The sequence below is a fragment of the Sus scrofa genome, chromosome 2 (genome assembly GCF_000003025.6).
Source record: "Sus scrofa isolate TJ Tabasco breed Duroc chromosome 2, Sscrofa11.1, whole genome shotgun sequence".
Taxonomy (NCBI): Eukaryota; Metazoa; Chordata; class Mammalia; order Artiodactyla; family Suidae; genus Sus; species Sus scrofa.
Window position 1 is genome coordinate 14410840 of NC_010444.4, and position 26751 is coordinate 14437590.

The 26751-nt window shown below is 38.3% G+C and overlaps 2 protein-coding genes across 2 annotated transcripts in view; both read right to left on the minus strand.

The window, feature by feature from the left end:
• The window catches only part of LOC100522784 (olfactory receptor 4X2-like), a 115676-nt gene that overhangs the window by 10282 nt on the left and 78643 nt on the right, over positions 1–26751 (minus strand). The window lies entirely within an intron of this gene.
• Positions 16454–18199, minus strand: LOC110259272 (olfactory receptor 4B1-like). Its single transcript, XM_021083059.1, has one exon. It carries the CDS (start codon positions 17983–17985, stop codon positions 17059–17061), a length of 927 nt encoding a protein of 308 aa, XP_020938718.1. The 5' UTR covers positions 17986–18199; the 3' UTR covers positions 16454–17058.

Consider the following 26751-nt stretch of genomic DNA (forward strand, 5'->3'; position numbering starts at 1 on the left):
TCAAATTACCCATGACATTTCCCACATAGTTAGAACCAATAATCCTATGAAACCATAGGATTATACAGAACCATAAAAGACCCAGAATTGCCAAAGCAATCCTGGGGGTAGTGGGGGAGGCAGGAGGCATAACCCTCCCAGACTTCAGACAATATTACAAAGCTACCACAGTCAAAATACCATGGTATTTGTACAAAAACAGACATAGGGATCAATGCAACAGAATAGCAAGCATAGAAAAAAAACCACACATCTATGGTCAATTCACCTTTGACAAAGGAGGCAAAAGTCTTTTCAGCAAGTGGTGTTGGGAAAGTTGGACAACCACATGAAAATCAATGTTAGAACACACCCTCACACCATATATAAAAGTCAATTCAAATGACTTAAGGAATTAAACATATGATATGATACCATTAAACTAGAAGAAAATATATACAAAACATTAACATAAATTATAGCAATGTTTTCTTAGATCAGCAAAAATAAACAAATGGGACATAATCAAACTTACAAGCTTTTTCACAGAAAAGGAAAACATAAACAAAAAGAAAAGACAAACTATGGACTGGGATAAAATATTTGAAAATGATGCAATATAAGGCCTTAATTTCCAAAATATACAAACAGCTCATTTATATGTTCAGCAATATATGAATAGATAAAGAAGATGTGGTACATATATACAATGGAATACTACTCAGCCTTAAAAAAGAATGAAACAATGCCATTCAAAGTAACATGGAGGGAACTAAAGATTATAATACTAAGAGAAGTTAAGTTAGGAGTTCCCATCGTGGCACAGTGGTTAACGAATATGACTAGGAACCATGAGGTTGCGGGTTCGGTCGCTGCCCTTGCTCAGTGGGTTAATGATCTGGCATTGCTGAGAGCTGTGGTGTAGGTCGCAGATGCGGCTCAGATCCTGCGTTGCTGTGGCTCTGGCATAGGCTGGCAGCTACAGCTCTGATTTGACCCCTAGCCTGGGAACCTCCATATGCCACGGGAGCAGCCCAAGAAATGGCAAAAAGACAAAAAAAAAAAAAAAAAAAAAACTATTACAAATAAAAAAAAAGAAGTTAAGTCAGAAGGACAAATAACATATGATGTCACTTGAAACATGACACAAAAGCACCTATCTGCGAAACAGAAATAGGTTTACAGACATAGAGAACAAACTTGTGGTTGCCAGGAGGGAGGGGGTTGGGGGAGGGAAGGAGTGGGATTGGGGGTTGGCAGGTGTAAGCTATTATACATGAAGGGGATAATCAACAAGGTGCTACGTTGTAGCACAGAGAACTATATTCAATGTCCTATGATAAACCATAGTAGAAAAGAATATTTTTTAAAAAAAAGAGTGTGTGTGTATATGCATAATTAAATCACTTTGCTCTTCAGAAGGAATTAACACGACACCATAAATCAACTGTACTTTGATTTAAAAATAAAAAGATGGGGTTCAGTATGAGAAGTGCTATCAGGAAAACAGATGAGGATCTGTGGGCAAGGGAGAAACCCCAAACTTGAGCTATATAGCATCACCTTCTGAAAATAAAAGAGAGATTTTAGTAAGCCAGCCTGGTGAGTTGTAACCAAAGACAAACAGCTTCAGTGTTCCACCACAAGAGGGAGCAAGGAGTATAAAGTAAAGTGTGCTAATGCAAAGAAAAACACCAGATGTAACTGCATGAACAGTTACCCCCATCTGAAGGGAACTAGTGTAGATTCGAGGAGATATCTGAAACTTCAAAAGCAAAAGCAACACTACAAGGAACATGAAGTGTCAAGGCAACATCTTTTCACCAGAAGAGAATAATAATTCTCCAATAACTGAGCTCAAAAGCACAGAAACTTGCAGTTGAGCTGATAAAGATTTCAGAATAGCTGTTTGAAGAAATTAAATGAGGCAAACAAGTGCACAATGAAAAAAAATTAACAAAATCAGGGGAAAATACAATGAACAAAATGAGAAATTTAACAGAGATCAAAATCATTTTTTTAAAAAAGGAAGAAACTCTGTAGCTGAAGAATTAAATGAATGCAATGAAAAATGCAATAGAGGCCACTACAGCAGAGTAGATCAAATAGAAGACAGAATAAGTGGTCTATAAGACAAGAACTTTGAGTAACGCAATCAGAGGAGAACAAAGTAAAAAAGAAAGAAGAAGAGTGTTTGAAAGCTCATGGGATTCAATCAAACATACAAATATTAGAATAATAAGCGTTTCAGAAGGAGAAAAGAGGAAGAAAGGGGAGGAAGTCTATTTAAAGAAATAATAGCTGGAGTTCCCTCGTGTCGCAGTGGTTAATGAATCCAACTAGGAACCCGTGAGGTTGCGGATTTGATCCCTGGCCTTGCTCAGTGGGTTAACGATCCAGTGTTGCTGAGAGCTGTGGTGTAGGTCACAGACGCTGCTCGGATCCACATTGCTGTGGCTCTGGTGTAGGCCGGTGGCTACAGCTCTGATTTGACCCCTAGCCTAGAAACCTCCATATGCTGCGGGTGCAGCCCTGGAAAAGGCAGAAAGACAAAAAAGAAAGAAAAGAAAAGAAAAAAAGAAATGATAGCTGAGAATTTCCCAAACCTAGGAGAAGACTCGAACCATCTTAGTTCAAGAAACAAATAGCTTATTCAATGGAAAAAAGCCTTCTCCAAGACATATCATGAACTGTCCAAAATTAAAGAGGGAATTTTAAAGGCAGCTAGAGGAAAAAAAAAAGATTGTAACCCACAAAAGAATGCCAATTAGGCTATCAGCAGGTTTCTCAGAAGAAAGCCTATAGAGTAGGAAAGTGTGTAAAAACAGATTTAAAGTTTGGAGGGGAAAAGTCAATCACGTATATTTACTTCAGTAAGATTGTTCTTCAAAAATAAAGCGAAATACTCTCTCAAACAAGCAAAAGTTTAAGGAGTTCATTTTATAGTGCATTAGACCTGCACTGCAAAAAAAGCTCAAAAGAACCCTCAAGACAAAATGAACAGATGCTACTTGATGACATGTAAACATACAGAAGTATGCAACACATTGAAAAAGGTGAAAAAACAGTCAAATTTAGAAACTCTAATTCTATAATAGGATGGTGGTATTAAACACTTAACAATATTATAAAGATTAAAGGAAAAGAATACTAATAATAACTGCAGATATAGTCATTTTTAACTCAATCTAAAAAGGTAAATTGTGATATCAAGATAATAAAAGGTGTATAAAAATGTGGATCTCTGATATGAAATCGAAGTTAAGTTGCCATCAGCTTAAAATGGACTACTTTATCTGGAAGATATTTTCTGTAAGTCTCAGGGTAATCATAAAGCAACAAATCTAAAGCAGAGTCTCAAAATACAAAGAAAGAGGAAACAGATGATACCACCACAGAATACTACTGATTTACAAATGTAGGGAAAAGCAGAGGGGGGAAAAATGGAAATACAAAACTAGAAATCAATTAATAAAATGGGCATTACCAAGGTCTTACATTTCAATAATTACTCTGAACATTAATATATTGAGTTCAGCAATCAAAAGGAACATAGTGGCTAGTTAGATAAAAAAAAAAATAAGTAAATAAGGCCCAACTACATGCTGCCTACAGGAGACTCACTTCAGATTTAGAGATACATAGGAACTCAAAGTAAAGTGATAGAAAAGAAAGTATGTGCACATGGAAGCAAAGAGAAAGGAAGGGTAGCTATACTTATATCCAATATAATAGATTTTAAGTCAAAAACAGTTACAAGAAACAAAAAGGTCATTATGTCATAAAGGAAATAATTCATCAAGAAGATATAACAATTGTAAATACATATGCAACATTTGAACAACAAAATATATTAGGCAAATACTAACATACCTGAAGGAAGAAACAAGCAATACTATAATACAGGGGGTTTCATACTTTTAGCCATAAATAGATTTACAAGACAGAAAATCAACAACAAAACTTTGGATGTGAACCATACATTAGACAAATGAAACTAAGACATTTATAGAACATGCTATCCAACTTAACATAATCATTATACATTTTTTCAAGCACACATGGCACATTCTCAAGGATAGAACATATGACAGGACACAAAACAAGTTTTAACAAATTCAAGACTGAAATAATATCAAGTATCTTTTCCAACCACAATGGTATATAACTAGAAATCAACAAAAAGAAAGATGGAAGATTTGCAAGCATATGCAAATTAAACAACATTCTCCTGAGCAACCAATGGGTCAGAGAAGAAATCAAAAGGGGACTCAAAAAAAATCTCAAAATAAATGAAATGGAAATGAAACATACCAAGACCTATGAGATGCTGCCAAATCTGTTCAGAGAGGGAAGTTTACAGTGATAAATGCATGTATTAAAACAGAAAGATCTCAAACAATCTAACTTTACACCTCAAAGAACTAGGAAAAAAAAAAAACCCAAACCTAGAAGGAAGGAAATAACAAAGGTCAGAAGAGAAATAAATGAAACAGAAACCCCCCCAAAAAAAATAGGAAACATCAAGAAAACTAAGCCAGTTTTTCTAAAAAAGAAAGAAAATTAGCAATCCTTTAGTAAAACTAAAATTAAAAAAAGATAAGACACAAATAAAATCAGAAATGACAGAGACATTACAATTAATTCTACAGAAATACATAGGATTATAACAAACCACCATAACAATCATATGCCAACAAACTGAATAACCTAAAAAAATGAATCATTCATAGAAACAAGTATCATACCAATACTGACACATAAAAAATTTTTAAAACTAAACATACTAATGAAGAGCAAGATTTGAATCAGCCAAAAACCTCCCAACCCAGAAAAGCCCAGGACTAGATGGCTTCACTGGTGAACTCCACAAAACACTTTTTAAAAATTAATGCTAATCCTTCTGAAACTCTTCCAAAAAATAATAATAAAAATAAGAGGAGAAGAATTCCAAACTCATTTTTGAGGCCAGAATCACCCTGACACCAAAGCTAGATAAGGACAATAAGCAAAAGAAAACTATCGCCAATTTACTGGATGACTGTAGATACAAATATTCTTAACAAAATATTAGCAAATTGAGTTGACAAACACACTTAAAAAATGTATAACCGAGTGCAATTTATCCCTGGGATGTAAGGAAGAGTCAACATATGGAAATCAATCACTGTGATACAAACGTAAAGATATTTTTGTTTATGGACTGTTAATAGAATGAAAGGTAAAACTCATATGGTCATCTAAATAAATACAAAAAAACAGCATTGGACAAAATACAACATCCTTTCATGATCAACACACTGGATTTAGAAAGTACCTCAATATAATAAAGGCTGTATGCAACACACCCGCAGCTATCGTTATACTCAACAGTGAAAAGCTGAAATATTTTTCTCTAAGATCAGCAACAAAACAAGAGTACCCACTCTCATCATTTTATTCAACATAATCCTGAATGTCCTAGCAAGAACAATTAAGTAGGACAAATAAAGGTATCCAAATTGGAGAGGAAAAAGTAACATTGCTGTTATTTGCAAAAGAGGATCTTACATATGGAAAGTGCTAAAGACTCAACAGAAAACCTATTGGACTAAATCACTGAATTCAATAAAGTTGAAAAACATAAAATCAAGATACAGAAACTAGTTGCATTTCTATAAAATAATAGCAAAATATCTGAAAAAGAAAGAAAGAAGCCAATTCCATCACAATAGCACCAAAACAATAAAATATTGGAGTTTGCATTGTGGCTCAGTAGGTTAAGGACTCAACTGTTATCTCTGTGAGGATACAGATTCCAAACCTAGTCTCACTCAGTGGGATAAGGATCTGGCATTGCCACAAGCTGCAGTATAGGTTGCAGATGTAGCTCAGCTTTGATGTTGCCGTGCAGTGGCCTAGGCCTCAGCTGCAGCTCCGATTCAGCCCCTGGCCTGGGAACTTCCATATGCAGCAGGTGCAGCTGTAAAAAGAGAAAAATATATATATATATTGAGCAATGAACTTAACCAAGGAAGTGAAAGACCTGTAAAATGATAATTATAAGACATGGTAAAAAATTTAAAAGGCAAAAACAAATGTAAAGATATTTTTGTTTATGGATTTGAGAAATTAATTTTGTTAACATGTTTGTATTACCCAAAGCCATCTATAGATTCAACATAATCTCTATCAAAATTCCATTGGGGGAGTTCCCATTATGGCTCAGCAGAAACGAATCTGACTAGCTAGCATCCATGAGGATGAAGGTTCTATCTCTGGCCTCACTCAGTGGGTTAAGGATCCAGCAATGCCATGGGCTGTGGTGTAGTTCACAAATGCAGCTTGAATCTGGCATTGCTGTGGCTGTAGCATAGGCCAGCGACTATAGCTCCAATTTGACCCCTAGCCTGGGAAACCATATGCCATGGGTGCGGCCATAAAAAAAATATATATTATTTTTTAAATTCCATTGGCATTTTTTATACAAACAGAAAAAACAATTCTAAAATTTGGATAATACCACAAAAGACCCTGACTGACCAGAGCAATTCTGAGAAAGACAGACAAAGCCAGATGCATCCTCAGATTTCAAATGATACCACGAAGCTGTTGCAATTAAAACACTAAGGTATTGCTTGGCATAAAAGTAGACACTTAGACCAATGGAATGGAATGAAGAACCTGAAAATAAACACTCATATATATGGTCAACTAATGTTTGACAAGGAAGTCAAGAAGACTCCAGGAAAGAATATTCTCTTCACTAAATGGTCCTGGGAAAACAGGATAATTCCATGCAAAAAAAAAAAAAAAATGCAATTGGACCGCTCTCTTATGCCACTCAGAAATTAAATCAAAGACCTAAACATATGACCATGTTCCATAAAACTCACACAGGAAAACATAGGGGAGAAGCTCATTGACACTGGTCTTGGCAGTGAATTTTGGGATGTGACACTAAAAGCACAATCAACAAAAGCAGATATCAACAAGTGGGATTCCATCAAACTATAAAACCTCCATGCAGGAAAAGAAACAGTAAAGTGAAAAGACAACCTATAGCATGTGGGAAATGTTTGCAAACCATATATCAGATAAAAGGTTAATATCTGAAATATGTAATGAGCTCATGCAACTTAATCACAAAATAAGCAATCCAATTTTAAAATGGGAAGAGGATCTAAAAAGGAAACAGAATATCAAAAAGATATCTGCACTCCCATGTTTATTGCAGAATTATTCACAGTAGCCAAGATATGGAAACAAGTGTCTGTCAGTGGATGAATGCATAAAGGGCATATTATATTGCAATTAATATATAATTAAGTATATACACAACTGAATATTATTCAGGTGTGAGAAAGAAGGAAATCCTGCCATTTGTGACAACAAGAATGCCTTGAGGACACTATGTTGTGATAAATACTATATGATATCATTCTGCATGAAATATAAAAAAGCCAAAAAGAGAAAAGAGAAAGTAGAATGGCAGCTACCAGGAGCTTGGTGGGAGGAAGAGGGGAGAAAACAGAGAGACGGTCATTTAAGGGTACAAACTTGCAACATGTAGATAAATAAGTCTGGAAGTTCTAATGCACAGCATAGTAATTATACTAAAAAATACTGGAATTCCCTGGTGGCTTGGTGGTTAGGGCTTTGGTGTTGTCACAGCTGTGGCTTGGGTTCAGTACCAGGCCCAGGAACTTCCGCATGCTGCAAGAACAGCCAAAAAATTAAAACTAACTAACTACCTAAATAAATAAAACTGTATTATATACTTTCAAGTTGCTTATAGACCAGATTTCAATTGTTCTCATCACAAGACATAAATGATAATTACGTGATGGGATGGGTTAGCTGACACCACAGTACATATATTGCAACACATAAATGTGTGCTAAAGCAGCAGTTGTACACTTTAAACTTACACAATGTTATATGACAATTATACATCAATATAAATAAGTACATAGAAATAATTTTAAAAGAATATTAATTGGGGGGTTTGCCCTTCAGGTATTGATTTGTTAAGTGACAATAAAGAAGTTTGATACTGACTCAGGAGTAATAGATAGTTATATAAATCTCAGAAATTAACATAGATAAATATGGGAATTTGTCATATGAAAGTCGAAGTAAGGGACCTTATTCAAAAGATGATTTTTAAGACAGTTTGCCTTTTAAAAAAATTTAAAAGATGCCCAGTTAGTTACATCAAAATAAATTCTAAATTAAAGATTTAGAACTAAAAATTAAAATCATCAAAAGAACTAAGAGCAGAGGTGGTAAATATGACTATAATGTGGAAACAGGCATTCGCAAGTCTGACATAAATGTTAGAATTTTTTACTACACAAAAAATGAAAACTTTTAAACAACAACAAAAGAGCATAAACAAAGTCGTTAAGCAAATGACACAATGGGGGAAATACTTTAAATATGTATGAAAAGGCTTACCACCCAAAATAAAAATGATCTAAATCTGTAAGAAACACACAGGTATCCCAATCAAAAATGGACAAAGGATATACACTGGTGATTCATAAAAGAATAAGTAAAAAGATCAAGATTCATATGGAAGGACTTAAGTCTCACTAATGTCAAATAAATCATAAGGAAGATGATTTTTAACTCTAAGTAAAAGCTTGGTACTTGGAGAGCTGATGCCTGTGAGAGAAAATAAACAGTCTATATTCAGCTGTAGAACTGGAGATCAGTACAACCACTCTGGAGAGCAAAGCAATGGTGTGTATCAAATACATACACCTTCCAACCTCCAATAAACACTCCAAGAAGACATGGTTAAGTATTAACAGTCTTAGAGATTGGGCCACATTGGAGCCAGTGCAGACTAGCTCTATCCTTTTACACACGTCTCTCAACTCCATGCGCAGTGATTTCACATTGATAGCTTAAAACCAACTCTAATGATAAGATTTGCACACTGGAAATTAGCCGATGTTACAAATCTGGACTTTTTATTTCCAGAGAGCCAGTTGTTAAGGTTTCATTAGCACATTCCTGGTTAAGAGGCTAAGGGATTGCTTTTCTTCTACACTCTTGACACGTCCTCCACATGTGAGAAGCTACAGCATCTTAACACTCCTGGCACCGCCTTGCCACAGGGGAAGCTGACTGCTTTTGGAAGGAGAGATTGGGAATGCAGAGATGGACCATGCCTCTCCCCTTTTTCTTGGAATGAGATGCTGCAGGACTTTCTATGCTGTCCTGGGGCCACATCTGCCACCCTGGGTAGAGACAGGTTACTCAGTGGAGTAGGTTCTATGTCACCATAGGTGTGAAGCTTTGCCTAACTCTGAACTTCAGTTTTAAAAAGTCTGCTTGAAGCAGACTACACACCACAATCTCCATTACCATCTTTTTCCAGTAACAAAGGTCATATTTTCTACTTTCCAAATGCCTTATTCCTTCAGCTTATTTATGAATTAATTCACCATTCTTATAGGAAGAGAAATATTAAGCTTCTTTAAATGCCTAAATGGCATCTCTCACAATGGGTTTATAAGGGGGAAAAAATTCTCTATACCAACTTTAGACATCCATCAAAGCTATGGTAAGATTATCTGTCTGCCTGAATGGGAATCAGAGCAATATAATTTTGGGGGAACAGAATCAAAAGAAAATGGCCCTGTGCAAGAAGAAAAGAGTTCTGCTAATCTTGAAAGAAACCATCTCCCCAGGACCTAAAATTTTCCAGAATGATAGATGCAATTACCATGGCCAAGTTTTTTTGTTTGTTTGTTTGTTTTGCTTAAAATAAGACAAATTTATTATCTTACAGTTTTTAAGGTCAGAATTTTAAAATGGGTTGTGTTCCCTCTGGATGCTCTAGTGGAGAATGTTTCCATACCTTTTCCAGCTTCTAGAGGCTGCCTGCATCCCTTAGCCCAGCACCTCACATCACTCCGATCTCTGATTCTATAATCACATCTTTGACTCTTCTGCTTCTCTGTTTCCCTTATAAGGAAGAACTTTGTAATTACATAGAGCCTACCCAGACAATAATGCCCCTATCTCAACATCCTTAACTTTAATGACACTTCCTAAATGCTTTTTCATGTCCAAGATTTTTATACGTGCTCTATACACATTAATTTATTCAAATCTCACAACAGATCTGTGATGTGGGCATTTATTACCACCTTTTTTTATACACTTGACAGAGAAGTACAAATAAGTGAATTACTGGGCCTAGGGTAACACAACAGTGGAGCCAGGATATTCAAACCAAGCATCTTTACCACAGACCCTATGCTCTTTCATCGCCGCCCTATACAATACATAGGAACATACACATAGGTGAAGGGTAAAGTTAAATACACTCTTTCGTAAAAACTCCAGGGGTTGTCTATTTGCCTACACAAACATATATGTCTAATCTGAACATGAACTCAATTTGTTTTTCATATATTCTTGAAATTTAGGAAAGTACTCTAGGCTCAATCTGAGAAATCTCTCAGAGATATATGGGAATCACGTAGAGTTCAGTTTTCCAGGACTTTTTCAAAGAGGAAAAATAACTGATAACCTTACTTTTTTTTTTTTTTTTTTTGGTCCTTTTTAGGGCCATACCTATAGCATATGGAAGTTCCCAGGTTAGGTGTCCAGTTGAAGCCAGAGCTGCCAGCCTACACCACAGCCACAGCAAGCAAAAAGTCCACTACAGAAAAGCAAATAGCTCCCAGCACAGACACTGGAAGGGGAGGGAAGAGTCCCCCTGCCTTCTATTGTTCTATGGTGGCTTTTATCTCTTTAAAACAGGGGCACCAACCTGGGGTCCTGCTATCAGTTCTTCTTTAGAGTTAGGGTATGTTCCATAAGTTTTATGCTCCTTTTATTCTTCTTTCCCCTAGACTTAGAGTCGCCACGCTTTACGTTTTTTGGGTTTTTGTTTTTTGTTTGTTTGTTTGTTTTTTGCTCATAGTCAAATGTATAGGTCAGGGGTTAATGCCCACCTTGATGTAAAACAAATGTACTTTCAATAGTTAATCTTCCAACAAGCAAGGCCTGTTTGTCTTGATTAGTTTTTACAAATATTATGCCATGGACATTAATCAGGGAATATATTGAAACTCATGTTCCTACACTAACTACCTGAATTATTACTCTGCCTCACTATCACCTACCTTCAGGTCAGAAATTCTGGTGTGGTTTGTTCTGCCACAGGGAACAGAGAATTGGATCAGATGGATCTCAGTATCCTCAATGCCCCCAGTTCAGCGTGAAGTTGGCCACTCTGCTGGAGTCGATCATTACTCAAGGCGATGATCTGGTTTGGGGAAAATGGGATGGGATGGAGCAGTGAATTCCTCTCTGGGCATCCTGGTCCCTGACAAGCAAGGAGTTTGCCTAGTACTATCCACTCACCTGATTTTTCACTGAAGTCCTCCAGTGAGCAACATCCAGGACAAAATAAGCTAAGTCACTCTGAGAATGGTGTTGAAAATAATTTAGAGCATTTTACTCTAACCCTCTCCATTATATTTTATGAGAAGAACTGAAAGAGGTTAATTGTCTTCCCAAAGCCACACCTAGTAACTTGCTAGAACTCAGAAATCTTTCCTCTTTTAACAACACTAGACTGTCTTCTGATGATAACTGGTGGTAGCTACTCTACTTGATAATCAGATCTTCTTGCCAACAAAAAAATCACCAATGTGTTGGGTGTTTTTAGATAATAAAAGTCATTATAATTACAAAAAAATTTTTAAAAGAAGAAAAGAAAGTTCAAGAGATGTGGCTCCATTTTGATCTTTGGATTTATAATACCTAAAAAATAAAATCTCAGCAAGAAACAACACCAGAGATTTTTAAGAGCCTACTTTTCATGTAGAAAACCTACCCATCCACTAAAATGCTTAGATCCTTTGAACTACTGAAAATAAATTAAGCCACACATATAATCAAGGGAACAATTTCCCCAAGGGAATTTCCTTTCTCTATGGTGAACTTTGCCAAATAAACTATGACTTGGGGAAAGTTTACAAATCAGTTTCAATTAGTGTAGTGAGGTTTCTAAAAAGGTTTTTGCATCCAACAATGAGACAGTAAGAGGAGAAATGTGAAGGGAAAAAATAAAGGAAACTTTTTCTGGACTGGGCTACTGAGAATATAAAGAAGAAAAAGGACTAGACAGGGAACCAGGACACCTAGGCACTAGCTCTGGTTTAGTAATTAACTAATTTAAACCATGTCATTTTTACCTCTCCCCTTCTCACTCTCCCTGTTCCCACTTCCATAGCAATGACCAAGTTGGGCTAAACTATTTCCATTGTACTTTCCAATTCATGGATTCATGTTATTTCATGGATTTAGGTATAACTCACTTGGTCTCCCTGTGTCTCAGTCTCTCCATTGAAAATTATAGTGGTAATAATAATAATAGGATATAATAAGAATTTCCTTAGAAAGAGATGTCATCAAACAGTCAACTGAAAAGAAAACACATAACATGAGAGCTGTGAGTTTCAGTTTTTTTGGAGGATTTACTGAGATCTGTAGCCTGAAAGACAACCTCTCAGATGGCGCTAAGGAACTGCTCCAAAGATGTAGGATGTAGACGTAGATGTAGGATGAAGATGTAGGATGAAGACGTCAGTATATATGTGATTTTGGAGAAGGGCTACATGCAATCAAGCAGACATCTGGGTAGAAGGTACCTGTTAGTCACAAGGCACAGGTTAATAATTTAGTGCTGGGAAGTTGAAAGAAATTAGGTTCATCAATTTTTCTCTCCTGAAAATATCTAACCAGCGGGAATGCTGTTCTGCCAGTTTCCCAGAGCACAGGGTGCTTTATTCCTGATCTCCAACCTGAACTCTTTTCAGGGTGTGTTGAAGGTCCACAACAGCTATGGCTCAGGACTCAATCCTCCTGAAGCAGGATAGTGAGCCACATTCTTTAATTGGCACATCCAGCCATTCATTTATCCATTTATTCACCAAATCAGATTGAACGCTATTATGTGCCAAGCACTGTTCTAGGTGCTGAGGATTTGACAGAGAACAAACAAAATCCTTAGACTCACGGAGGTTACACCTTCATAAACCCACCAGGAAATATGGACATGGTCACATATAATTAACAAATAAAACTTGATATGTAATCAGATAGCAGTAAGTCCTACAAAGAAAGATAAAACAGGTTAACAGTGATAGTCAATGCCACTACGTATTACTTTATCAAAGATAGTAAGGAAAGGCCATCTCTTGCCAACATCTGTGTGCGGTCTTGAGAACAAGGGGAGGAGAGAAGGAAATATAAGGAAAGCAGTTAGATGACCACCACCATAAAATCCAGTCAAGAGATGAGTTCCCAAATAAAAAGACACAAACATTTATATGGAACCACAAAAGACCCAGAATCACCAAAGCAATCCTGAGAAACAAAAACCAAGCAGGAGGCATAACTCTCCCAGACTTCAAGAAATACTACAAAGCCACAGTCATCAAAACAGGGTGGTACTGGTATCAAAAGAGACAGACAGACCAATGGAACAGAATAGAGACTCCGGAAATAAACCCTGACACCTATGGTCAATTCATCTTTGACAAGGGAGGCAAAAACATAAAATGGGGAAAAGAAAGTCTATTCAGCAAGCATTGCTGGGAAACCTGGACAGCAACATGCAAAGCAATGAAACTAGAACACACCCTCACACCATGCACAAAAATAAACTCCAAATGGCTGAAAGACTTCAATATATGACAGGACACCATCAAACTCCTAGAAGAAAACATAGGCAAAACACTCTCTGACATCAACATCATGAATATTTTCTCAGGTCAGTCTCCCAAAGCAATTGAAATTAGAGCAAAAAGAAACCCATGGGACCTCATCAAACTGAAAAGCTTTTGCACAGCAAAGGAAACCAAAAAGAAAACAAAAAGGCAACTTACAGAATGGGAGAAAATAGTTTCAAATGATGCAACTGACAAGGGCTTAACCTCTAGAATATATAAGCAACTTATACAACTCAACAGCAAAAAAACCAATCAATCAATGGAAAAATGGGCAAAAGACCTGAATAGACATTTCTCCAAAGAAGATATACAGATGGCCAACAAACACATGAAAAAATGCTCAACATCGCTGATTATAAGAGAAATGCAAATCAAAACTACCATGAGATACCACCTCACACCAGTCAGAATGGCCATCATTAATAAATCCACAAATAACAAGTGCTGGAGGGGCTGTGGAGAAAAGGGAACCCTCCTGCACTGCTGGTGGGAATGTAAACTGGTACAGCCACTATGGAGAACAGTTTGGAGATACCTTAGAAATCTATACATAGAACTTCCATATGACCCTGCAATCCCACTCTTGGGCATCTATCCGGACAAAGCTCTACTTAAAAGAGACACGTGCACCCGCATGTTCATTGCAGCACTATTCACAATAGCCAGGACATGGAAACAACCCAAATGTCCATCGGCAGAGGATTGGATTCGGAAGAGGTGGTATATATACACAATGGAATACTACTGAGCCATAAAAAAGGATGACATCATGCCACTTGCAGCAACATGGATGGAACTAGAGAATCTCATCCTGAGTGAAATGAGCCAGAAAGACAAAGGCAAATACCATATGATATCACTTATAACTGGAATCTAATATCCAGCACAAATGAACATCTCCTCAGATAAGAAAATCATGGACTTGGAGAAGAGACTTGTGGTTGCCTGATGGGAGGGGGAGGGAGTGGGAGGGATCAGGAGCTTGGGCTTATCAGACACAACCTAGAATAGATCTACAAGGAGATCCTGCTGAATAGCATTAAGAACTATGTCTAGATACTCATGTCACAACAGAAGAAAGGGTGGGGGAAAACACTGTAACTGCAATGTATACATCTAAGGATAACCTGACCCCCTTGCTGTACAGTGGGAAAATAAAAATAAAAAAAAAGACAGCCCCTCCCTCCCTCATATAAGGATATAACATCTAGAGCTTTTGTAGACATCATAAGGCCATAGGAGAAGAGTCAAAAGAATTGAAGAGGCACCAACCAGGTGTTCTGGCATCACAGAACCAACAAAACAACCCTGGAAACACTGATCTCCATATTTATTGTTGAATAAGCAACTACTGTTATTATGACTTAAAGCAGGGGTTGGCAAACATTTTCTGCCAAGAGTTACATTCTTCTTGGCTGTACCCTTGGCATGTGGAAGTTTCTGGGCCAGGGATCAAACCCATGCCACAGCAGCTACCCAAGCTGCTGCAAAGACAATGCCAGACCCTTAACTCACTGTGCTACAAGAGAACACCTAAAGGTTACATATCAAAGAGTTAAGTTTTGCAGACTATACAGTCTGTAGCAATTACTCTACTTTGCCACTGAAGTACAAAAGCAACCACAGATAACCCATAAAATAATGGACATGGAGATAGTCAAATGCAGCTTTATTTATGGACACCAAATTTGGATTTCATATAACTTTCATGTGTCACAAATTGTTATTCTTCTTTTACTTTTTAAACCATTTAAAAATGTGCAAATCACTCTGAACTCATAGTCATTACATAAAAAGGCACTAGGTTAGGACATGGCTACGTCATACTTCAGTGCCCAGATAACTAATGTCTAGGAATGGAAATGAGGCAGAATATTAACCCAGGTAGTCAATGTAGGGATATGGGCTTCGATGCATCCTTTGATATGGCCATTGATTAACATTTGTGGCTTAAGGGCTCCAGGGAGTAACATCCCCACAGGCCTTCTTTACTATGGGAAGTGCACCTATACCCAGATGGACATTAATCCCTAATCCCCTGTGACTCAGTTTATGGGAAGAAAAGGGCAAAGAAACATGAGACTTACAGGACGTTTCCACCCCTAAGACCTTATTGGACAAGGACTGATATAGGTAGTTGAGCAAGGCCAATGGGAGAAAACCACATCTTCCCAGACCCCACATTGGTTCCCCCCCATCTTTAAGGAATAAAAACTCCTATAGGACTATAGAGAAAGGGGGCTCTTCTCCACCCTACCAGAAGCCCTAGGAGATATTTGCTTTCCTTTAATAAAGACTTTGCTTGCTTGCTGCCTGTGTGTTCCTGGAGTTCCCTCTTTGTCTGCCGTGAACAAGAGCCAAGATTCCAGTATCATCTTTCTGGTATCAGAAGCATCTTATAAAACTATTCAGGTGTTCCCCTTGTGGCACAGCAGAAACAAATCCAACTAGTATCCATGCAGATGTGGGTTTGATACTTGGTCTCACTCAGTGGGTCAGGAATCCAACATTACCATGAGCTGTGGTGTAGGTCACAGGTGTGGCTTGGATCCCACATTGTTGTGGCTGTAGCGTAGGCCAGCAGATGCAGCTCTGATTTCACCCCTAGCCTGGGAACTTGCATATGCCAAGGGTGGAGCCATAAATAAATAAATACATAAATAAACAAACAAAACTATTCAGACTAATACTTAAATAAATACATAAATAAACAAACAAAACTATTCAGACTAATACTTAATGGTTATATTTATTGCATTTCACCTCCCAGTTATTTCCATTATAACCATATCCCTTAATTCCATGAAATAAAGCTGCTACTGCAGAATTTGAGATTTTCAGCCATATTAATGCTATAGGGGAGCAAAAGGAAGTTGAAAAGTCTTTTGGGAACTCCAACAAGATCAAATTGATGAGGGAGAACAAAGCAAAACATAATCTTCTGTCTCCAAGTACCATTATCTTTCCATATACTGCAGCGTGCTAACACCAAGAAATTAAGTGAATGAACCAAAGGTTGCATAGGTACAAGGTGATAGAGTGGAGATTACAGTCAAGTGATTCTTTCCTTAAGTCTATGGATGTCAGATGACAGGCTACTGAAAAAAAGGAGAAGTGAAGCTCAAATTTTAACATTCTCCAAAATACAGCTAGCTACGTGTGTATGTATGGCTGTGACTGATACCATGGAATATAAGAGGGTCATCTAAAATACAACAGAAAGCAGGAATGTTAACTTTTGCTCAAGTCCTTTCAGTTGACCAAAATCAGAATGCATATTTTATCAACTTGTTCTTTCTAATTTTTTCCATGTTTTCTATTTTTATCCTACCCCTTATTTCACTTTCCTGCCCCACAACCTCCTCATGGCAATTTTCACCTCTGCATTTCTGAGTGTGTAGATGATGGGGTTCATCATGGGGGTGACCACCGAGTAGAACATGGCCACCTGTTTGTCCTCAGTGAAGGTGGAGGGGGGCCGCATGTAGAGGAAGATGGCAGGTCCAAAGAACAACACGACCACCGTGATGTGAGAGGCACAGGTGGAGAGGGCTTTGCGCCTTCCCTCTGCAGAATGGTTCCTCAAGTTGACCAGGATGACGATATAGGAGGACACCAAGATGAGGAAGGAAAGGAAAGAGATTAATCCACTGTTGGCCAACACAACAAGCCCCTCCACAGAGGTGTCAGTGCAGGCGAGCTTGAATAAGGGGTGGAGGTCACAGAAGTAGTGGTCAATCACATTGGGACCACAGAAGGATAACTGGAGAGTGACAATAATCTGAACCATGGAGTGAAAAAAGCCCCCCAGCCAGGAACCAGCCACCAGACGGTGACACACAGCCCGGCTCATGATGACTGTGTAGTGCAGGGGTTTGCAGATGGCCACATAGCGGTCATAGGCCATTACTGTGAGCAGGAATGTCTCGGCAACTCCAAAGAAGTGAAAGAAGAATATCTGAGCCACACAGCCCTCCAGGGAGATGGTCTTAACCTTGGAAAGCAAGTCTGCGATGAACTTGGGGGCAACAGTAGAGGAGTAGCTGATCTCCACCAGGGACAGGTAACTCAGGAAGAAGTACATGGGGGAATGCAGACTCTGACTGACTTTGACCGTCAGAACAATGAGGCCATTGCCCACCACTGTGGCCAGGTACACAGGAAGAAACACTGCAAAGCACACCCTCTGCACCTCTGGATCCTGGAAAAGACCAGTGAAAATCAACTCGGTCACATTATTTGTAGTTGCCATGGAATCCATTCAGGTGTGCTTGACAGGAGGTAATAAGAAACCTGCAATAAAACACTGACTGTAACTAATTCACTTCATATATAGCATGTTAGACAGTGTGAACAACTTCATAATATACTAATCATGATATCATTCACTTAGCCAATATGAATTCATTCAGCATTAAATATTAGCAATCTAACAACCATGTCTATATTAGAAAATTAAGGTTCAGAGAATTGTTTACTTACCTAGGATCACATCTGAAAGTGAAAGACAAACACCATATGATACCACTAATATGTGCACTCTAAAATATCGCACAAATGAGCCTATACACAAAACAGAAACAGACACACAGACAGGAAGGACAGACTTGTGTTTGTCAAGGGGCGCCAGAAGTTGGATGGACTGGGAGTTTGGGATTAGTAGATGCAAACTATTGCATTTAGAATGGATAAGCAATGAGGTTCTGCTACGTAGCCGAGGAAACTACATCCAGTCTCTTGGAATAGACCATGATGGGAGATAATGTAAGAAAAAAAAATGCACGTATGTATGACTGGGTCACTTTGTTGTACAGCAAAATTTGGCATAACATTGTAAATCAACTATACTTCAATTTAAAAAAGAAGAAAAAATGCTATACCAACCTAAATACCCATCAAAGGTGGAGTAGGATTATCCATCTGCCTGAATGAGAATCAAGAGTAATATAATTTCTTGGAAATAAAGTAAAAAGAATAGGAATTGCCCTTTTCATGAAAAAAGTGGGTTCTGCCATTCAACAAAACAAAGAAACCATCTACCCAAGAGCTAAAGTTCCAGAAAGGTAGGTACGGCAGAGAAATTCCACTGATATCCATGCCAAACACAAGCAATATTGCTAAATGCATCATAGCGTGGGGTGCTTTTCAGAAGAGGCAGTGATGTTGGCAGCAGTCACCCAAAATCATTGAAAATATCTGGCACCATCTCCCACCTTGGAAAATAACAGAAAACATGCAGGCAAACATGATTTTTTTTCTTTTCTTTTTTTCTTTTTTTTTTTTTTTTTTTTTTTTTTTTTTGCTTTTTAGGGCCATACCCGTGGACTATGGAGGTTCCCAGGCTAGGGGTCAAGTCAGAGCTACAACTGCCGGCCTGCACCACAGCCACAGCAATGCAGGATCCAAGCCGCATCTGCAACCTACACCCCAGCTCACTACAAAGCCAGATCCTTAACCCATTGAATGAGGCCAGGGATCGAACCCGCAACCTTATGGTTCCTAGTCAGATTCATTTCCACTGTGCCACGACGGGCACTCCCTGAAAGAACTTTAAAGACACCATTAGCCTCCAAGATGCCCAGGTTCCTAGCTGTGATGTTATATTTGATCCCCACCACCCTTTCATTCCCATACCCAGCCATCACCATTAAGCTTATCTTTAAACACCTCTCCTGAGTGCTGTCTTTTCTCCAGTCTTCCTGATACCCCCTTCTTACCTGCAGTCACCTGATGCCTAAATTACCAAAACCTCTCAGCCTCCAGATGAGGTTTCCTAGACCCTCTTTCTTCAGATCCTCCACTGCTTGAGAATAAATGGGGAAAGCCTAAACTCCCCTGATTTGCTTTTAAAGGCTTTCACAGACTGAGCCACCTCAGCTATCACCTTCTTACCCCTTAAATCTCAACTCAGCTTTGTTCACCTCAGGGTTCTCTCTCCCTCCCACAAAACCCCTCCTGGTCATTCCTACCACAGAGCTTCCTTTCACCAGAAATACTTCTCTTTTTCTCTTCCAATTCTACTCTCCTTCCAACCCAACCCTTTTTATTCAATGAAGCTTACATTTAATATTCCTATCATCTGTGTCTTCTCTGAGCATTTAAAATACTTTGGTGATTGTTCTTAAATGTAAATCTCATCATGTTACTTCTCTACCTAAAAATCTAGCAACACCTCCCCATTGCCCACAACATAAAATATAATATTCTCATTATGGATTCCAGGTCCTTCTTGAACTGGCTGCTGCCTATCTTTGCACACTTTTTTTTTCATTACCCTAATGAAAATTACATAGCTATTTCTTAACATAAAGTTCCTTTCTTTCATCTTTATATTTAGTATTCCTTCTTTAGAAATGACAATGAAGAACCTCGCGACTATAGAAATAATATATTATCTCCTTTGTACTCCTACAGTACTTTATCACACTTCTTTTAGTGTGATGAACAGATCATTTTATCACTGGAGCTTCTGGGTCTATACAGACAATCATATACATCCAAAAATTATCTGCTTAATATTTTTTTAATAATGATTTTTATTTTTCCATTATATTTGGTTTACAGTGTTGTCAATTTTCTACTGTACAGCAAAGTGACCCAGTCACACATCCATATATACATTCTTTTTCTCATGTTATCCTCCATCATGCTCCATCATAAGTGACTAAACACAGTTCCCAGTGCTATACAGCAGGATCTCATTCCTTATCCATTCCAAAGGCAATTGTTTGCATCTATTAACCCCAAGTTCCCAATCCGCGCCCCCCCCTTGACAACCACAAGTCTATTCTCCAAGTCCATGAGTTTCTTTTCTGTGGAAAAGTTTATTTGTGCTGTATATTAGATTCCAGATATAGGTGATATTATATGGTATATGCCTTTCTCTTTCTGACTTACTTCACTTAGTATGACACTCTCTAGTTCTACCCATGTTGCTGCAAATAGCATTGTTTTGTTCTTTTTTATGGCTGAATAGGATTCATTGTGTATATATACCACATCTTCCTAATCCATTCATCTGTCAATGACATTTAGGTTGTTTCCATGTCTTGGCTATTGTGAATAGTGCTGCAATGAGCATAGTGGTGCATGTGTCTTTTTCAAGGAAAGTTTTGTCCAGATATATGCCCAAGAATGGGATTGCCAGGTCATATGGTAGTTCTATATTTAGTTTTCTGTGGTACTTCCATACTGTTTTCCCTAGTGGTTGTGCCAATTGACATTCCCACCAACAGTGTAGGAGGGTTCCCTTTTCTCCACACCCTCTCCAGCATTTGTAATTTGTGGACTTATTAATGATGGCCATTATGACAGGTGTGAGGTGGTACCTCATGGTAGTGATTTGCATTTCTCTAATAATCACTTATGTCAAGCATTTTTTCATGTGCTTGTTGGCCATCTGTATTATCTTCTTTGGAAAAATGTCTATTCAGATCTTTTGCCTCTTTTTCAATTGGGTTGTTGGTTTTTTCACTGTTGGGATATATAAGATGTATATCTTAGAGATTAAACCTTTGTCAGTTGCACCATTTGAAACCCTTTTCTCCCATTGCATAGGTTGTCTTTTTGGTTTTTTTGGTTTTTGGGTTTTGGGTTTTGTTTTTTTTTTTTATGGTTTCCTTTGCTGTGCAAAAGTCTGTGATTTTGATTAGGTCCCTTTGGTGTATTTTTGCTTTTATTTCTGCTGCCTTGGGAGACTGACCTAAGAAAACATTTGTAAGGTTGATGTCAGAGAATGTTTTGTATATGATCTATTCTAGGCATTTGATAGTGTCTTGTTTTACATTTAAGTCTTTAAGCCAGTTTGAGTTTATTTTTGTGCATTGAGTGAGAGTGTGTTCCAGTTTCATTGATTTACGTGCGGCTATCCTATTTTACTAGCACCAGTTGCTGAAAAGACTGCCTTTTCCCATTTAATATTCTTGCCTCCTTTGTTGGAGATTAATTAACCATAGGTGTCTGGGTTTATTTCTGGGTTCTCTATTCTGTTCCATTGGTCTATATGTCTTTTTTGGTACCACTACCACACTGCCTTTATTATTGCGGCTTTGTAATATTGCCTGAAGTCTGAAAAAGTTATGCCTTCTGTATCTGCTTAATATTCTTTTTTTTTATTTGTTTTTTGTTTTTTGGGGTTTTTTTGTCTTTTTGCCTTTTCTAGGGCTGCTCCCGCAGCATATGGAGATTCCCAGGCTAGGGGTCTAATCGGAGCTGTAGCCGCCAGCCTACACCAGAGCTACAGCAATGCCAGATCCGAGCCACATCTGTGACCTTCACCACAGCTCACAGCAATGCCAGATTCTTAACCCACTGAACAATGCCAGGGATTGAACCCGCAACCTCATGGTTCCTAGTCGGATTCGTTAACCACTGAGCCACGACAGGAATTCCATGTATCTGCTTAATATTCTTAAGTCTGTGTTACTACTGTGGTTTTGGTTGATAATTATAGCTAGCATTGCAACACTACTTATCATTTGCTCCATTTATATTAATTCACTTAATTCTCACAACAAACCTGTGATATAGGTACTATTATAATCACCACTTTTTTAATACATATGAGGAAACAGAAACAGACAAGTGAATTAACTAGTTGAATGTTACACAGCAGTGGACTCAACATTTCAATATAAGCAACCTAACCACAGATCCTGTACTCTTTAAACAACACTCTATACGTTTCAAGGTAATGCATAGGGGAAGAATTAAAATTAAATATGCCCTTTCGACATAAGTCACAGATATATTTATTTATCAACAAAGATATCTACCTATTATCCAGGCATGAACTCAATCTATTTTTATCCATTCCTGAAATTAAGGAAAATATAATAGGTCCAATCTAAGAGATCACTCAGAGAGGAGAATGACACAGGGTTTTTCCGGGCTTTATCCAAAGGAGGCAGAATAACTGACTATCTTTCTTTTGCAAAAACCACCTTTTCCTTGTCTGTCATCTCTGCCTTTTCTATATTTATTCCTCTCCCTGCCACCTATCCTCAGCCATCCCCACTGTCTCTCCCACTTAAATGGTAATAAACACCTCCTCACTCCCCACAATACTGCCTCACCAAGAAGCATGGGCAGCCGGGGCAGAATATGATCAGCATGTAGAAAGCCTAAATCAGCCTTCGTGCATGTAGTCCCTACATCAAGTAACCTGTGGGACTCTGGACCAGAACATAATACTAGACAGCAGATGATGGCCAGAGAGAGCTTCGTGTGCCAGTGTACTGATCTCAGAGGAAAGTAAAGGCACCTTCACTGCAATCACATGCTCCCACTTGGTAATCCCATAGAGTACTTCACAGAATCACAAAAGTGTAAAGGATTTAAAATCACCAAACATTATGTTACATATAGCTTACAGTAAAGGCTAATGAATGAATTCATTGCCCTGTTCCCTCTCCCCACCCCCAAAAAACAATCTTCAAAACTAACTGCCTGTTCAAAGGAACACTTGTGGCTGAAAGAAAAGAACTGACTTGCCCAACTTCCTACTGTAGCTTAGAAACCATGCACCATACTTCCAGTCCTGTCACCTACCTTAGCTCAGAAAATCTAGTGGGGTTCATCCGCCTTAGAACAAGGAACTGTACCAGATGGATATCAAATGCATTCAAGTACCTCCAATTCAGCATGAAGTTAGCCACTCCTCCGGAGTCAATCATTACGCAACGAGACGATCTGGTCTGGAGAAAATGGGATGGGATGGAGCACTGGATTCCTCTCTAGGAATACTAGTCCCTGACAAGAAAAGCATTTTGGCTAATACACATGCAGCTGATTTTTTCACTGAAAGTCCCCCAAATGAGCAAAGTCTAGGTCACACTCAGCTAAGCCACCCTGAGAGTGAAGTTGAAAAGATTTAGAGAAATTTCACTCCATCCTCTTCTGTTATAGATGAGATGACAGAGGCTGAGCAATGTTTACTGGATCCCAAGCCACACACTAGGTACAAGACAGGTTACTCACTTTGCAATCTGCTCTTTCAACAAAACTAGACTACCTTCTGATGGTACTAGCTGGTTGCTGCTACAGTGACTCAATAATCAGATCTTGTCCCCAAGAAAAAAATCACCAATGCTCCTGGGAAGTTCAGAAAATAAAATAGATGATAGCTAAGATGAATCACAAGAAAAAGGAAAATACAAAATAGTCTGGACCTGGGTGGACATCTGGGTTTATAACACATAAGAAATACACACAAGCCCAGGAAGCAGCAACCCCAGAGATTTTGAGATGCTGTTTTTTCCTGTAGAAAAACCTACCTACCTACCTACTGAAAGTTCAAGGGTTGTGATTAAAGGCTTGGATCCCTGGGCAGTTTAATATAAATTGAGTGACACACTGTGATCGAAGAAACAACTTCCCCATGGAATTCCTTTTCTCTCAGGTGAAAGTTTGCTACATAAACTATAACTTGGGGAAATATTCAGAATTAGTTTAGTGAGATTTCTATAAAGTTTTTGCACCCAATAATGAGGTGATAAGGGAAGAAACTTGAAAGTAAGATGAAGGAAAATTTGTTCTTAGAGTGTACTCCTGAGAATGAAAAGGAGAATGAAGAGAGAAGGAAAAAGTAAGGCTGGACAGGGAGCCAGGGCGACAGAGTTCAGTAATTGATGCAGTAATTGATTCAGGTTCAGTAATTGATTAACTCAAGCCATGTCATTTCACCTATCTACTTCTTACTTTCTCCTGTTTCCACTTCCACATAAAAGGACAGAGTTGGGCTAGACTATATCCATCGTTCCTGCCAATTCCAACATTTGTGGATTCAGGAATACTTCACTTTGTCTCCTGGTGCCTCTGTCTCCCCATCAATGCCTGGAACATAGTATTTGCTCTTTAGGTCATTGAATGAATTCTTAAAAGAACCTGATAGCCCTGAAATGGGTGGATGATTAGTAAATTATGCCACAATTTGATGTCATGATATAACCAAGCAATAGAAATCATGCTTATAAACCAATTACATGGGTAATAGAGCATAATCGACTGCCTGAGGCTATTTGCCAATCCTTACATCCATCACCCCTTTCCTCTTTAGGAACAGGGCAGCATCCTGATTTTTAGCAGAACATAATTCCATATCAAATAAAATGTTCTGGTTTCGAGTCTTCTCTACAGTTTAAAGGTAATCTTGTGACTAACTTCTATCAAGTAAGATGAAAGTAAAAGTGCTATGTGGCACGTTTGAAAAATCTAAAAAGAAAGTGATCCATTTGCTGCACTGTATAAACTTTTTGTAGCATTATCTGTTGCCTAAAAAAAATACATTTTCATGGGTTTTTATTTTATGTCGTGACAAAATTAACAGTTGAGAACCAAACTAACCATGTGGTCCCCAGTGCTAAGTGATACAGTTAGATGGTTACAACTTCGGTGGATCAAGATGGTGTTTTTAAATTTCACAAACTCTGCCTCTTAAAACAATGGAGAAAATGCTTTCCTTTGATTCCTGCGTTTCTTCCAGTGAGACCAGGACAAAGTGATTAATTATCCCTCAATAGACCCACCACGTCTCATCCTGCAGTAGATGAGGTAAATCCTGAGAATTTCAACAGTTTAGTAGAAGCAGATCTTAACTGACCATGCAGAATCCAATGACCAAGTTCACTGATGGCATTCTTTCTACAGCTCTCAGAGTGGAAACCAAAGATACACATGAGTAAGAGGCTCCTATCACAGCCTGCATCCTAAAGCCCAACCCTGCTACAAGCAAACATTGAGAGAAAGGAAGGGGCACTCCACTGTGGTTAGTTCTGGACCAAATGTTTTTAAATATACATAAACAAAATACAGTTGACCCTTGAACAACACAGGAGTTGCAGCACTGATCCCTTGCTCAGTCAAAAACCTGAGTATCATTTTCGACTCTCCCAAATTTAACTGCTAATGGCCTAGTGTTGACTGGAAGTTCTGCCAAGAACATAAACAGTCAGTTAACCTTATATCTTGAATGTTAGATGTATTGTGTACTGTATTCTTGCAACAAAGTACGCTAGAGAAAAGAAAATGTTATGAAGGAAATCGTGGAAGAGAAAATACATTTAAAGTCCTGTGTTGTCTTCATCAATATTGTAAGTTGGTGTCATCTGTTTATAAGATGAATCTGTCAACATCTACATCAGGATGGCCTAATATGATACACAGCACTATAGATGTTATATGTAATACCAACACTAGACATCAAAAGTAAAAAGAGAATATGAAAAAGAAATTGATCATTATAGGTATAGTGATTCATGCATGGATAAAGAAGCAGCAGCAGTATGACTGCTTTATGGTACCCCAGTGTAATCAATTGCTTCCTGGTAGCCTAGTTTATATACGAATGAATAAGTTGTTATAAAATTTTTATGGCGGAGTTCCCTTCGTGGCGCAGCAGAAATGAATCTGGTTAGGAACCATGACGTTTTGGGTTTGATCCCTGGCCTCGATCAGTGGGTTAAGGATCCGGCATTGCCGTTGAGCTGTGGTATAGGTTGCAGATGACGTTTGGATCTGCCATTGCTATGGCTCTGGCATAGGCCAGCAGCTATAGCTCCAATTAGATCCCTAGCCTGGGAACCTCCACATGCTGCGGGTGCAGCCCTAAAAAGACAAAAACAAAAACATAAAAAACAAAATAAAATTTTTATGGCATACAGTATTACAGTCATAGCCATAATGTAGTGCTGGAAACATTGTTACTTTGTTTAATCTACCTACACAGATAGGCTCCTATGCAGTTTTTCCAATTGCGAGAGAGGCATATTGCAGAGTCATATAATCCTCTGAAAGCAAAGTAATAAAACTGTAAGAAAACTAACACTTTTTTTTTTTTTGGTCTTTTTGCCATTTCTTGGGCCGCTCCCATGGCATATGGATGTTCCCAGGCTAGGGGTCCAATCAGAGCTGTAGCCACCGGCCTACACCAGAGCCACAGCAACTCGGGATCTGAGCTGCGTCTGCAACCTTCACCACAGCTCACAGCAACGCCAGATCCTTAACCCACTAACGAGGCCAGGGATCGAAC